Below are 14,510 nucleotides of genomic sequence, written 5' to 3'. Positions count from 1 at the left end.
GAAGGGTTAATAGATTTTTGCTGTTTTCTGGCCACACCCCCTTCAGCACCACCCATGACTTAATAACTTATTTAATGTCCTAACTAGAGGCGATGTGCCTGGATATATGTGTTTTTTTTTATTTTTTTTTATTTTTTTAGTTCCTTTAATGAGGGCATCAATCTCCAACAGATTCAATCACAGTGACTGAATCTGCCAAGAAATTTGGTTAGTGTATGGGCACCTTTAGAACAAATGTACAAGAACACACAAATAATTAATCTAATGGTTGGAAAGTCTCACCAAGAAAGGTTAGACAAACTGGGCCTATTTAACTTGGAAGAACCAAGACAACTTAGAGGTGCCCTAGTTAAAATGAATAAATACATCCAAGTGCAACACAAAAGCGTGGCAAATTAACTTTTTATGCCTAAGTCTTTACACAGGTCAAGAAGACATAAACTAGACATGGAGATTTTACCACCTGTTTTTAACCACTTCCCGACCGCTGTATAGACAATTGGCGGCCGAGAAGTGGACCCCGCAAGGACCGCCATATTGACAAATGGCAGCGGTCCTTGTAGGGGCATGGGCGGCGTGATCGCGTCATTCGTGATGCGATCGGCCGCCGGGGACTGGCTCCGCCCACCTCGCGCTGTAACCCGCCGGCCGTTCGTAAGCGCCGGCGGGTTACTAGCAACCGGATCGCCGCATACAAAGTGTATAATACACTTTGTAATGTTTACAAAGTGTATTATACAGGCTGCCTCCTGCCCTGGTGGTCCCAATGTCCGAGGGACCACCAGGGCAGGCTGCAGCCACCCTATGTCACACCCAAGCACACTGATTCCCCCCCCCCTGCCCCAGATCGCCCACAGCACCCCTCAGCCCGCCCCCCCCCCCCCCTGCCCACCCCCCAGATCCCTGTTTGCACCCAATCACCCATCAATCACTCCCTGTCACTATATGTCAACGCTATTTTTTATCCCCACCCCCCTGCCCCCTCCTGATCACCCCCACCCCTCAGATTCTCCCCAGACCCCCCCCCCCCCAGACCCCCCCTGTGTACTGTATGCATCTATCCCCCTGATCACCTGTCAATCACCTATCAATCACCCATCAATCACCCATCAATCACCCCTGTCACTGCCACCCATCAATCAGCCCCTAACCTGCCCCTTGCGGGCAATCTGATCACCCACCCACACCAATAGATCGCCCACAGATCCGACGTCATTTCACCTCCCAAGTGCAGTGTTTACATCTGTTCTCTACCCTAAACACCGACTAATTACCCATCAATCCCCCATCAATCACCCCCTATCACCACCTGTCACTGTTACCCATCAGATCAGACCATAATCTGCCCCTTGCGGGCACCCATTCACCCGCCTACACGCTCAGATTGCCCTCAGACCCCCCTTATCAATTCGCCAGTGCAATATTTACATCTGCTCTTCCCTGTAATAACCCACTGATCACCTGTCAATCACCTGTCAATCACCCATCAATCACCCCCTGTCACTGCCACCCATCAATCACCCCTGTCACTGCCACCCATCAATCAGCCCCTAACCTGCCCCTTGCGGGCAATCTGATCACCCACCCACACCAATAGATCGCCCGCAGATCCGACGTCAGATCACCTCCCAAGTGCAGTGTTTACATCTGTTCTCTACCCTAAACACCCACTAATTACCCATCAATCACCCCCTATCACCACCTGTCACTGTTACCCATCAGATCAGACCCTAATCTGCCCCTTGCGGGCACCCAATCACCCGCCTACACGCTCAGATTGTCCTCAGACCCCCCCCTTATCAATTCGCCAGTGCAATATTTACATCTGTTCTTCCCTGTAATAACCCACTGATCACCTGTCAATCACCTGTCAATCACCCATCAATCACCCCCTGTCACTGCCACGCATCAATCACCCCCTGTCACTGCCACCCATCAATCAGCCCCTAACCTGCCCCTTGCGGGCAATCTGATCACCCACCCACACCAATAGATCGGCCGCAGATCCGATGTCAGATCACCTCCCAAGAGCAGTGTTTACATCTGTTCTCTACCCTAAACACCCAATAATTACCCATCAATCACCCCCTGTCACTGCTACCTATCAGATTAGACCCCTATCTGCCCCTAGGGCACTCAATCACCCGCCCACAGCCTCAGAATGCCCTCAGACCCCAGCCCTGATCACCACGCCAGTGCATTGCTTGCATCTATTCCCCCCTCTAATCACACCTTGAGACACCCATCAATCACCTCCTGTCACCCCCTAGCACACCTACCCATCAGATCAGGCTCTAATTTGCCCCGTGTGGGCTCCTGATCACTCGGCCAAACCCTCAGATCCCCCTCAGACCCCCTTCCGATCACCTCTCCAGTGCATTGATTGCATCTATTTTCCCCTCTAACCACCCCCTGAGACACCCATCAATCACCTCCTGTCACCCCCCTAGCACTCCTATCCATCAGATCAGGCCCAATACAACCTGTCATCTAAAAGGCCACCCTGCTTATGACCGGTTCCACAAAATTCGCCCCCTCATAGACCACCTGTCATCAAAATTTGCAGATGCTTATACCCCTGAACAGTCATTTTGAGACATTTGGTTTCCAGACTACTCACGGGTTTGGGCCCGTAAAATGCCAGGGCGGTATAGGAACCCCACAAAGTGACCCCATTTTAGAAAAAAGACACCCCAATGTATTCTGTTAGGTGTATGGCGAGGTCATAGAAGATTTTATTTTTTGTCAAAAGTTAGCGGAAATTGATTTTTATTTTTTTTTTCTTCACAAAGTGTCATTTTTCACTAACTTGTGACAAAAAATAAAATCTTCTATGAACTCACCATACTCCTAACGGAATACCATGGGGTGTCTTTTTCTAAAATGGGGTCATTAGTGGGGTTCCTATACTGCCCTGGCATTTTAGGGGCCCTAAACCGTGAGGAGTAATCTTGAAACAAAAATGACCTGTGAAATCCTAAAGGTACTCGTTGAACTTTGGGTCCCTTAGCACAGTTAGGGTGCAAAAAAGTGCCACACATGTGGTATCACCGTACTCAGGAGAAGTAGTATAATGTGATTTGGGGTGTATTTTTACACATACCCATGCTGAGTGGGAGAAATCTCTCTGTAAATGGACAATTGTGTGTAAAAAAATCAAACAATTGTCATTTATAGAGATATTTCTCCCACCCAGCATGGGTATGTGTAAAAATACACCCCAAAACACATTATACTACTTCTCTTGAGTACGGCGGTACCACATGTGTGGCACTTTTTTACACCCCAAGTGCACTAAGGGGCCCAAAGTCCAATGAGTACCTTTAGGATTTCACAGGTCATTTTGCGTCATTTGGTTTCAAGACTACTCCTCACGGTTTAGGGCCCCTAAAATGCCAGGGCAGTATAGGAACCCCACAAATGACCCCATTCTAGAAAGAAGACACCCAAAGGTATTCCGTTAGGAGTATGGTGAGTTCATAGAAGATTTTATTTTGTGTCACAAATTAGCGGAAAATGACACTTTGTGAAAAAAACCAATTAAAATCAATTTCCGCTAACTTGCGACACAAAATAAAATCTTCTGTGAACTCGCCATACTCCTAACGGAATACCTTGGGGTGTCTTCTTTCTAAAATGGGGTCATTAGTGGGGTGCCTATACTGCCCTGGCATTTTAGGGGCCCTAAACCGTGAGGAGTAGTCTTGAAACAAAAATGACCTGTGAAATCCTAAAGGTACTCATTGGACTTTGGGCCCCTTAGCGCAGTTAGGGTGCAAAAAAGTGCCACACATGTGGTATCGCCGTACTCAGGAGAAGTAGTATAATGTGTTTTGGGGTGTATTTTTACACATACCCATGCTGAGTGGGAGAAATCTCTCTGTAAATGGACAATTGTGTGTAAAAAAAAATCAAACAATTGTCATTTACAGAGATATTTCTCCCACCCAGCATGGGTATGTGTAAAAATACACCCCAAAACACATTATACTACTTCTCCTGAGTACGGCAATACCACATGTGTGGCACTTTTTTGCAGCCTAACTGCGCTAAGGGGCCCAAAGTCCAATGAGCACCTTTAGGCTTTACAGGGGTGCTTACAATTTAGCACCCCAAAAATGTCAGGGCAGTAAACACACCCCACAAATGACCCCATTTTGGAAAGTAGACACTTCAAGGTATTCAGAGAAGAGCATAGTGAGTCCGTGGCAGATTTCATATTTTTTTTGTCGCAAGTTAGAAGAAATGGAAACTTTTTTTTTTTTGTCACAAAGTGTCATTTTCCGCTTACTTGTGACAAAAAATAATATCTTCTATGAACTCACTATGCCTCTCAGTGAATACTTTGGGATGTTTTCTTTCCAAAATGGGGTCATTTGGGGGTATTTATACTATCCTGGAATTCTAGCCCCTCATGAATCATGTCAGGTGGTCAGAAAAGGCAGAGATGCTGGAAAATGGGAAAATTCACTTTTTGCACCATAGTTTGTAAACGCTATAACTTTTACCCAAACCAATAAATATAGGCTGAATGGGGTTTTTTTAATTAAAAACATGTTTGTCCACATTTTTCGTGCTGCATATATACAGAAATTTTACTTTATTTGAAAAATGTCAGCACAGAAAGTTAAAAAAAAAATCATTTTTTTGACAAAATGCATGTCTTTTTTGATGAATATAATAAAAAGTAAAAATCGCAGCAGCAATCAAATAGCATCAAAAGAAAGCTTTATTAGTGACAAGAAAAGGAGCCAAAATTCATTTAGGTGGTAGGTTGTATGAGCGAGAAATAAACCGTGAAAGCTGCAGTGGTCTGAATGGAAAAAAAGTGCCTGGTCCTTAAGGGGGGTAAAGCCCACGGTCCTCAAGTGGTTAAAACGGCTCTTTATAGTAAGACCTGGGGCGTATTAGACCAGTTCTGGCAGCGATTTTGGATCGCTGACAGCTGCCGGTGATTCCAAAAACCCTTTGCCAATGCATTACAATGGTGGTGAATCCACTAGTGTGATTGCAATTAGGAAAATCACAGTTACAGTACATGTAGCATTTTTTTGCGCTCATTTGTGCTCAATGCAATGTATAGAAACGCAGCAAAATTGCTTTTTAACATGATGTTGCAGTGAGTTGGGGGCTGAACATCTTGTTTTTTAAATAAAGTTTGATATTATAATTACCAAGTATCCCAATTCCACCTTCCGCTGTAGCCCCACCCCCAGCAGAAGAGGTCACAGACGCTTCTCTGATTGTTCCTAGAGAAGCACCTATGACTTCTTCTGCTAAGCTGAAGCTGAACATCAGAACACCTGGTGAGTATGTAAAATGTATTTAAAGGGACAAATCACTAATTGAAAGTGCTGTGCAGTGCTTCAAAATGCCACAAATTGCAATCGCAAACATCGCACTAGTGGAATCCTAGTGAGTAGATAAGTTGTGGTATAGCTTGCCACAGGATTTAGTTATGGCAAATTCTCTACTTAAGGGATTGTGTGTGTGTACTTTAAAGAGTATCCACAGCTAGGATGGCTAGTTGTGGAAAGATGATACCTTGATCTAGTCAGGAAGAAAGTTTCTTCCCTTGTGGCTTTTCTTTACTCTGGATTGAGGTGCAGTATGAATCGAAAGGTTGAGCTTGATGGACACATGTCTTCCTAGATAATTATGTGACTGTGTAACTGTCTGATTTATAACCACTTCAACTTTTTTTGTTATAGGATTTATCGGGTTCTATTGATGATTTGCCAACTGGAACAGAAGCAACATTAAACTCTGCTGTTAGTGCCTCTGGATCTACAAGTAGTCAAGGGGAGCAAAGCAATCCTGCACAGTCACCTTTTTCTCCTCATGCATCACCACATCTGCCAAGTATCCCAGGTGGTGGGCCATCACCATCCCCTGTGGGCTCACCAGTTGGAAGCAATCAGTCAAGGTCGGGCCCAATATCACCAGCTAGCATTTCTGGTAAGTACCAATGCAAAAAACAAAATTTATTCACATAGGGCAGGGGTGTTCAAACTTTTTAGATCAAGGGCCATATCACTGGTCTTTGGATAGCTAGTGGCCGAACGAGCAAACTTACGCAGCATGTATAGTATGCCTATTATAGTTATTTCAAATAAAACCTTTCCACAGGAAATAAGCCATATACCATGCGTGCAATTAGCATGCCCCCTTCAGTGTGCAGTGGTAGCTACTAGTGACTGGCTGCTGCTAGCATAGTGTCATCTGCTAATGAGTGACTGCTGCTGACATAGTGGTGGCTGCTGACATAAGTAGCTACTCTTCACTCATCAAGTCCAGGCCCATGTATGTTCTGCCTCCCCCTTCACCAGGACTTCTGCGGCCATGTTCTAAAGTACCATAGTAATCACTGTAGGCTGACATTTTCCAGTGTATACTAAGTATACACTCCAGTGGCCGCTTCTTTGTAGTTCTATACTAATTGCTATGGGAATACAGTAGAGCTGGGGGGGAGGCAGAGTGGTGACATAGGTTGACCCTAATCATTAATGCATGCGGCACCACAGCAATGACCTATGGGCTGCACACAAATTAAATCTCACAGGAGCTTTGGAGACCACTGGAAAGGGCCTGGCGGGCCACATTTGGTCCTCAGGATGGACTTTGGACACCCCTGACATAGGGTAAACACTATTGCTAGTTTCATAGTCCGTTTTTTTTTTTTACTTTTTCCAGCTACATGTGTTTCCACAGATATTTGCCAAACAGAGTTTAGAAAATACAATGATACTTCAGGCAGAGTGCTTTGTGTTCTTTCTGTCAGGATCTTTCCTGTAACATGTTCTGTCGGTTGCAGTGGAACTGCAACCGAGCAGTTTTGACTTATTTGCTTGCATTCAGTTGCGCATTCGCAATAAGTCTCATTGTCATTTGCAATCACTCTGCAGTTCAATGCAGCTCAGGATGCTGCCATGAGTGACTCCTCCTATTGCTTGCTGCAGTTGAACTGCAGCCCGATAGCCCTGGATTTCCTACATGCATGTTGTTGCATAATATTGCATGTATTTGTTATGAGAGTCCTTTAGCTAGCAGCTTGTAATCAAGCTGGCTCAGGATTGAGTAATTACCATTCAGCTGTGTGGGAATTTGCATGCCTGCATCCATTGGCTGATGTCAACATAAAAGTCTGCCTCCCATTTCAGACACCGCCCGACATAGCGTACAGCTCCCTGAGTTGTTGCTGGGTCATTCATGAGAATTGTAGATTGCATTATTTAATCTTGTTTCTTGCTTGGACGTTTGCTGTATCCGTGGGGATTCAGTGAAGTCCTTCTGATCCTGATAGCTTGGATTCTGCCATCACCACGTTGGTGACTAGTATTCCTTCTTGCCTTGTTCCTGAGGACGTAACTAAAGTAGCGGTTGCCGTTAGTTACGCTCCTACCTGTTAGCCTTGTCTATGTCAGTGTGAATGTTTGCCGTCGCTGGGGCAGCGACTAGATTGGCAAAGTATTCCGTCTGTCTATCTGTTGTTTGTCTTGTTAATTGTTATAACTTGTGCTTTAGCTAGTTTCTTGATATATATATATATATATGCAGATCTGCAATATATATTTATTCATTAGTTGAGACGTTTGTTATTTTTCTGAATTAACGTGTATGACCTTAGCCTGTTACCGACTCCGATTCCACCCATTGTACTTCAGCCATCTGATCTAACGTGTATGACCCTAGCCTGTTACCGACTACATCTGTTGTGTATTGTATCACATAGCATCTAGCGTGGTAGGCGATATTGGAAGCACAGAGCTGCAGTTGCCCTGGGCAATCTTGATCCTTTGTTCATTACTCCTGTGGCCACCTGTGGAGCCTCTTCCATTACCCAGCTACATAGTCTTGAGCACACACACTGACTCGGAAAGTATAACCCCAAGTATTACACTTTCCCATTCTTTTATTTATTTATTTTTGTATTCGTTCTTAAAGTCACCTTAGTGCGCTGTGGGTGATGCGCAGAGATGACATCTAAGGACATACATTTACAGACCTGGAATCTGGCATTAGGCACAGTCAAATTGGTCAGTAGTAGTTGAATGGGTGGAGTTAAAGGAGGGATTAAGTTCAAGTAATTCAACCCAAAACATATTGGTGAGCTTTCTTCCCGTTATGGAGCCTGTACCGGTCCTGGATGAAGGGCATGTACTGTAAAACAACTGTTGACCTCAACCTGTCTATATTACCTGGTAATTGTTTGATACTTGTGTGAGCTGCTGGTTATGTATGGGCTGCGACAAATAGGTACAGCTTCGTGTTGTACCTGTGCCCACGTGTTGTAGCTACAAAATTTGGATTTTGCCTCTGTTGTTTTACATTGAGGCATGGTAATTGTAGCTGCACAGCATTGCTGATCTACCTACACTGGTAACTGTGTGCTGAGGCTTCCTGTCCAAATTACAAATTGTTGGAATAGTAAGATCTTTATTTGAGAGATCGTTATGATTCCAGAATTCGAGGTCAAGTGGTCTAGAAAATAATGAAAACAAATGCAGAACAAGCCGACTCTGCCTTGGTAATACCATATTGTGGCGAGTTTCTGGCTTTAACATTTTTTCCTTTAGGCTTTTAGCGTCAGAGCTTAAAGCGGAACTGTCGTGAAAATAACATAATGAATAAAATTGCTTATTGTTTACAATATTAATTTAAGGATTATTTAGTCAGAGTTTGCCCAATGTAAAATCTCTCCCTGATTTACTTTTGACATTTGTCACACGAGCGATATCTTTAGTCCTGCCAGGTGATCTGTACGGAATGTTCGTTACTGAGAAAGATTTCTATACACTGCACAAAGGGAGATATTGCTTGCTTGCTTGCTAGTTGTAAAAAGCCATTATTTCTCACAATCCAACAAGGTTCACAGACAGCAAACTGTCAGGACCGTGGTCATGACATCACACCGTGCGAGGTGTTTCACTATAATATCAGCCATACAGACACCAATCCCCCCGACCCCCCGGTGATCTACTGTATTTGAGGAAAGGTAAAGATTTCTCATGGGAAAGGCTGTATCAGCTACTGATTGGAATAAAGTTCAATCCTTAGTTGAAGTTACTTGTTAAAGAGGAACGTTACAGAATGTAACTTGATGATTAAAATTGCTTATATTTAACGATATTAATTTATAAATGATGTAATCCATGATTGCCATCACAGGAGCTGACAAGGTGTGCATCACTCCCAAGTGTGTTTGTGGTGTATTTCATTAGCAACACTAAGTAAGTGGGCGCCGCAACACTAAGTACTACTGCGCACATTGTAATCCCCAGAAGAACAGTTGTATCCAGCTGAATAGACAGACCCCAGAGAATTGCCGTCTGCTGTCCTTAGATGGGCAATTTAAATTGGAAATGTGAAACACAATCAAAAAAATGATTGATTGCGTTTCTTCTCAAATTGATTGCGTTTCTTCACAAATCGATTAGGTTTCTTCATGAATCGTTCGTGACAAGCATCACAGTTTTTTTTTATTTAATTTAACCCATGCAAATCCTTAAAACAGTTTTACTACGTTCACTACGGTAGCTGCTTCTGGTAGCTAACACTAAAGTGAGTATATTCTGTTGAAAATCCCTGCGTTGTCCATGTGGCGCCTCAACCAGTAGCTACATTTGCATACTTTGGAAAACACTAAAATAATAAATACATTTTCTCAGTGCTACATTGGTGTACTGTATTTGATTTCAAGTAGGATTAGCCATACTATGCCAGGGAAAAAACACATATATAAGTAGATGAATACTTTATCTACTTACATAGCACATGTATTGTACTGTCCATGTTTTGATTTCAGTGAATGTTGTATAGGAAATGAAGAGAATTCTGTTCCTAGTGGGAACCATGTATTTTGCCCACAGTTTGAGGCTAAATACTGATGTCATTTCATCCCTTAACTTTTTTTCTTTTCTCCTGAGCCACCCCAGCCTTGCTTGTAAACAGAAGTGAACAGAGGATCATGTTTCAGCTAGGCAGCTAGACAGGGAAATAAAGGGAAGAGGAGGTTATTTACTATAGATAAAAAGGACCCCAGCATTCAACTGAATGGCAATGGCTATTAAAGGGCCAGTGCTCCTATGGTATGTGATAACTCCAAACCATAACAGCAGAAAACGTTTTGAAAGTTTTGAATGCAGGATTATCATCCTTATCACTTAATATACTCAGACCAGTTGCTGTGAAAAAATAGATTTTTATGGTGACAATGCCACTTGTTTGTTTGTGTTTTTGTTTATTGCTACACCTTTGAGTTCTGAAGAAAAAAACATTTTTTTTAGAATTTGCAGCACCCTTCTTCAGCTGTCTTCCTTTCAGCAACCTTGCCCCATGATTAATATTTAATATACATTTCACTGCTGTTACAACCTGTTCGGGAAATTGCTGACAAATGGCTTACGCCAATAAAAATCAAATACTGGAAGAAAAGACACAGGACTTTCTTTATTTACATTTTGCTTTGTTTGTAAACTGGTATAATTTGGCACAGTGAAACAAGACAAATTAAATTAGCATTTGTTGTTTGGTAGCAGCCATACATTTTGATGGTGTGCTGTGTCAGCTCACACTTCAGATTTTGGTAGAATTTGAGAGAGGCAGGGAGAGATAAGAAGAAAACACATTACCTTAAATAGGCAATCTCACTTTTTTCTGCCTTGGCACCAATTCTCTTTTTCAGACGTATACTCTGACAACTACATGTTTTTTAATGAAATTGTTTTATATATTGCATTTAAACATAACAAATAATATATGCATTTTCTCATCTAATGTGTATGAAATACGGTATTAATAAAATACAAGATTATTTTTAGCTCCAGGTGCTGGATTCACTCATATTATTTCGGATGCAGAAAAAAATGTCAGTTTACCAATGTAGTAACCTTTCAAACATTTCAAGTGCAAATTCCACATAATTGGTGACAACTAAGCTCTGTTTTGCTCGGTTTTGCAGCTGAAAATGCAGTTTATCTTATGAAAAGTAATATCTCGTGGCGTACGAGGCTTTGATCCCAGCTAGGACTTATATGCATGGCGTTTACAAGTACACTTCATGTTTGGGTTTATCTTCACATCCCAAGCCATACAGGAGGCTAACTGGCTCCCCCCCCCCCCAAAAAAAAAAAAAAAAACTAAATAAAAGTGGAGTTTTTCTTGGTTTCACTTTTGCAGAATGCACAGAAAGGGTTAAAGGGACTCCGAGCTCAAAAAAAAAAAGAAAGTTGTACTCACCATGGGCTTTCTCCAGCCCAGTGCTGGTCGGGAGGTCCCACGCCGGCGTCCTGGCTCCTCTCCTTCTCCCCGCTCCGGAATGGCTGGCAGGCCGCAGCCCGGGCGACACTCTCCCGAGTGTCGGGCTTCTTCTTCCGCATATGACGCGGATTACGTCACACGCCGGCCGCCTCGCGTCATCATGGCGGCCGGCGTGAAAGTACTGCGCATGCGCGAACAAAGCGCGCATGCGCAGTACTTTCACGCCGGCCGCCATGATGACGCGAGGCGGCCGGCGTGTGACGTAATCCGCGTCATATGCGGAAGAAGAAGCCCGACACTCGGGAGAGTGTCGCCCGGGCTGCGGCCTGCCAGCCATTCCGGAGCGGGGAGAAGGAGAGGAGCCAGGACGCCGGCGTGGGACCTCCCGACCAGCACTGGGCTGGAGAAAGCCCATGGTGAGTACAACTTTCTTTTTTTTTTTGTGCTCGGAGTCCCTTTAAGCCTCAATGTTTACTGTATGGAGAGCGGCAGAGCTCTCATGCAGTCTATTCACAGTTGCTGATGAGAACTAATTAGACAAGTTGATCTGCCAAATGGTGGCCACTAATGATCCAATCTTTTTCATCCAATCTTATAATTTCTATGTACTATTAGGTAACTGTCTAAAATATCCATTTTTTATACTGTATTCACTCAATTTATTCTTATACTACATAGATTACGTAAAATTGAATGAAAATGATTGGATCATTAGTAGCCATCTTAAAGAAACACAGACCACAAAGAAGTGGATTTCTTCAGCAAATGTGTAGAATGAAGACTTTTAATTGTGTGCTGTGCAAGAGTTTGGTTCCACTTTAATGTACACTCTAAAGTGCTGCAGAAAATTACAGCAATAAATAAATACAGATTTTATCTTTATTGTCTTGCAGTTGTTTGATAAATGGTTAGAGCATTCTGTGTATAAGAGTCACTGTTACTGCAGTTTTTCTAACAGCCCCCCACTAATAATTTTTAATGTACAATTAAGTAATCTACCTGCAAAATTATGTTGCACTAGTGTATTACTCTAGATAAGTCACATAATATAAATACTATGACATTATCTAAAATATCTCAACACTGTGGCCAACCAAGTGTTATGACTTTCATTTACTGGTGCTATTTGTTGGTCCAAAAATTCTGAGATAAAGTATTTATTTTAGCATATTTCTGCATTTCAAGAACCTCTTACGCCAGAACCAGGGATAACCTTATATTCTTGCCCTTTTGCACTCCAATTTAAATACTGAGCCATTTGCTCAAAATAGAAAAAAATGGAGCCTATACTGCATATTTTGCTGTATTGCGTAAATGTCCAATCCCCCCAAAATCTCATGTATTTGGTACATAGAAAATTCAACATAGGTAGTTGACTACGGCTATAAAAATGAAACTCTGTGGTGGCCATGGTTAGATTAGCTTAAAGCACATTTGCAGGAAAATAAAATGTTATGTTTTTAATGACTTGGAAATTTCCCCTTGTGTTTTTTGTCAGGACTAACCCTTAAAGAGAATCTGTATTGTTAAAATCGCACAAAAGTAAACATACCAGTGCGTTAGGGGACATCTCCTATTCCCCTCTGTCACAATTTCGCTGCTCCCCGCCGCATTAAAAGTGGTTAAAAACAGTTTTAAAAAGATTGTTAATAAACAAACAAAATGGCCACCAAAACAGGAAGTAGGTTGATGTACAGTATGTCCACACATAGAAAATACATCCATACACAAGCAGGCTGTATATACCCTTCCTTTTCAATCTCAAGAGATCATTTGTGTGTTTCTTTCCCCCTGCAGCTATCTTCTACTGAAGTGTCAGGTTGTTTCTTCCTGCAGAGTGCAGACAGCTCTGCCTGTATGTAATTCCTCAGTATGTGAAAGCCCAGCCAGCTCAGAGGAGGATTTATCCAGCTTGTAAAAGATAAGAGAGAAGAGAGAAGCTGCCCTAATCTAAATACACAGGCAGTGTGCAGAGAGGGGCCTGGAGGGGGGAGATGCATCACAGAACCACAACACTGAAGAACTTGGCAGCCTTCCAGACACAGGCTGACAAGTCTGACAAGAGAGAGATAAGTTGATTTATTACAGAGATGGTGATAGTAGGACATGCTGCAGTAAGCCAGAACACATTAGAATAGCTTTTGGAACTTGTAGGATGATAAAAAACAGGATGCAATTTTTGTTACGGAGTCTCTTTAAGGTTGCCACTAATGATATAATTTACCAAACGATCAATATGAATGATTCTTCATATGAATGATCATAAATGATCATTTGGGACCACTAATGGACAAAAATCTCCTAACCAATCCAAGCAAATTTTTTTTTATATAATTTTTTTTTGTAAAAAGTTTCATGCAAATATACAGAGATTAATGAAATGGATCCGAATTTCTGATCGATCCCATCAATCTGATGGGATTGGTTATTGTTGTCCATTAGTGATCCCAAATGATCATTTACGATCATTCATAGTGATTGTTCCGCAAATTGTATCATTAGTGGCCACCTTTAGAAAGATCTTGTCCATTGTTCTCCTTATTTTAGATGTGTTGGATGTGAGGCTGTGGTCTACACTTTCCAACATAATGGATCTGCCTAGTACACAGTTCTTTAAAATCTTGTAACAGTCATTAGCTTGTTGCAGTTGGTAATATGAAACCTAAATTTGCCATAATTACTGTTGGCAGCATTTTTTTTCCAGAAAATAAGTACATAATTACCAGTAAAATATGTTTATGTTTGACTTTTCTTCAGCAGGTACACACAGTACTTATTTACACTCATATTGGTTGTCAGTTGAGCTCTGTTGCTACCCACCCCATAAGTACTGTTGTTATTTTAGTCCTTTGCGAAGCAATGGTTTGTGCAGCCCAGATCAATTTTGTTCTCGTTTTCTGGAACATCACATATTATTCCATATCCATTGATTCTACATGTAAAGTAGCTCAGCACCCAGTTTTATCACTCATTCGTCACCTGTGTTTGGACTTCTGATATCTATTCTACATCCGTATGATGTGATTTGTTGATGACTAATGAAAAACAGAATTGGTTACGGCATGAGATGAAAGAAATGCCGACATCAATCCTGAGACGCATTAATCTTTAATAATCCACGTCTGCATGTTTTGTAAGTGGTGTAACAGACAATGGCTAATGTTGATATTTTATTTTCCAAAAAAGAAACTGATAGAGTGCTTGTGCTAACAAACTTTATTAAAACCATTCTGATGTGTATTCACTGGCCT

The 14,510-nt window shown here is 42.2% G+C and overlaps 1 protein-coding gene across 4 annotated transcripts in view; it reads left to right on the top strand.

Annotated features, from left to right (window-relative positions):
* The window catches only part of ARID1B (AT-rich interaction domain 1B), a 703,333-nt gene that overhangs the window by 482,550 nt on the left and 206,273 nt on the right, over positions 1–14,510 (top strand). For all 4 annotated transcript variants that reach the window (XM_068231874.1, XM_068231873.1, XM_068231875.1 and 1 more), the window contains one exon: positions 5,712–5,958. In XM_068231874.1, the coding sequence (XP_068087975.1) occupies positions 5,712–5,958 (247 nt within the window). The remainder of the gene's footprint in view (positions 1–5,711; positions 5,959–14,510) is intronic.

The sequence above is a fragment of the Hyperolius riggenbachi genome, chromosome 4, assembly GCF_040937935.1.
Source record: "Hyperolius riggenbachi isolate aHypRig1 chromosome 4, aHypRig1.pri, whole genome shotgun sequence".
NCBI classification, from domain to species: Eukaryota; Metazoa; Chordata; class Amphibia; order Anura; family Hyperoliidae; genus Hyperolius; species Hyperolius riggenbachi.
This window is presented reverse-complemented; position numbering and strand designations above follow the sequence as displayed.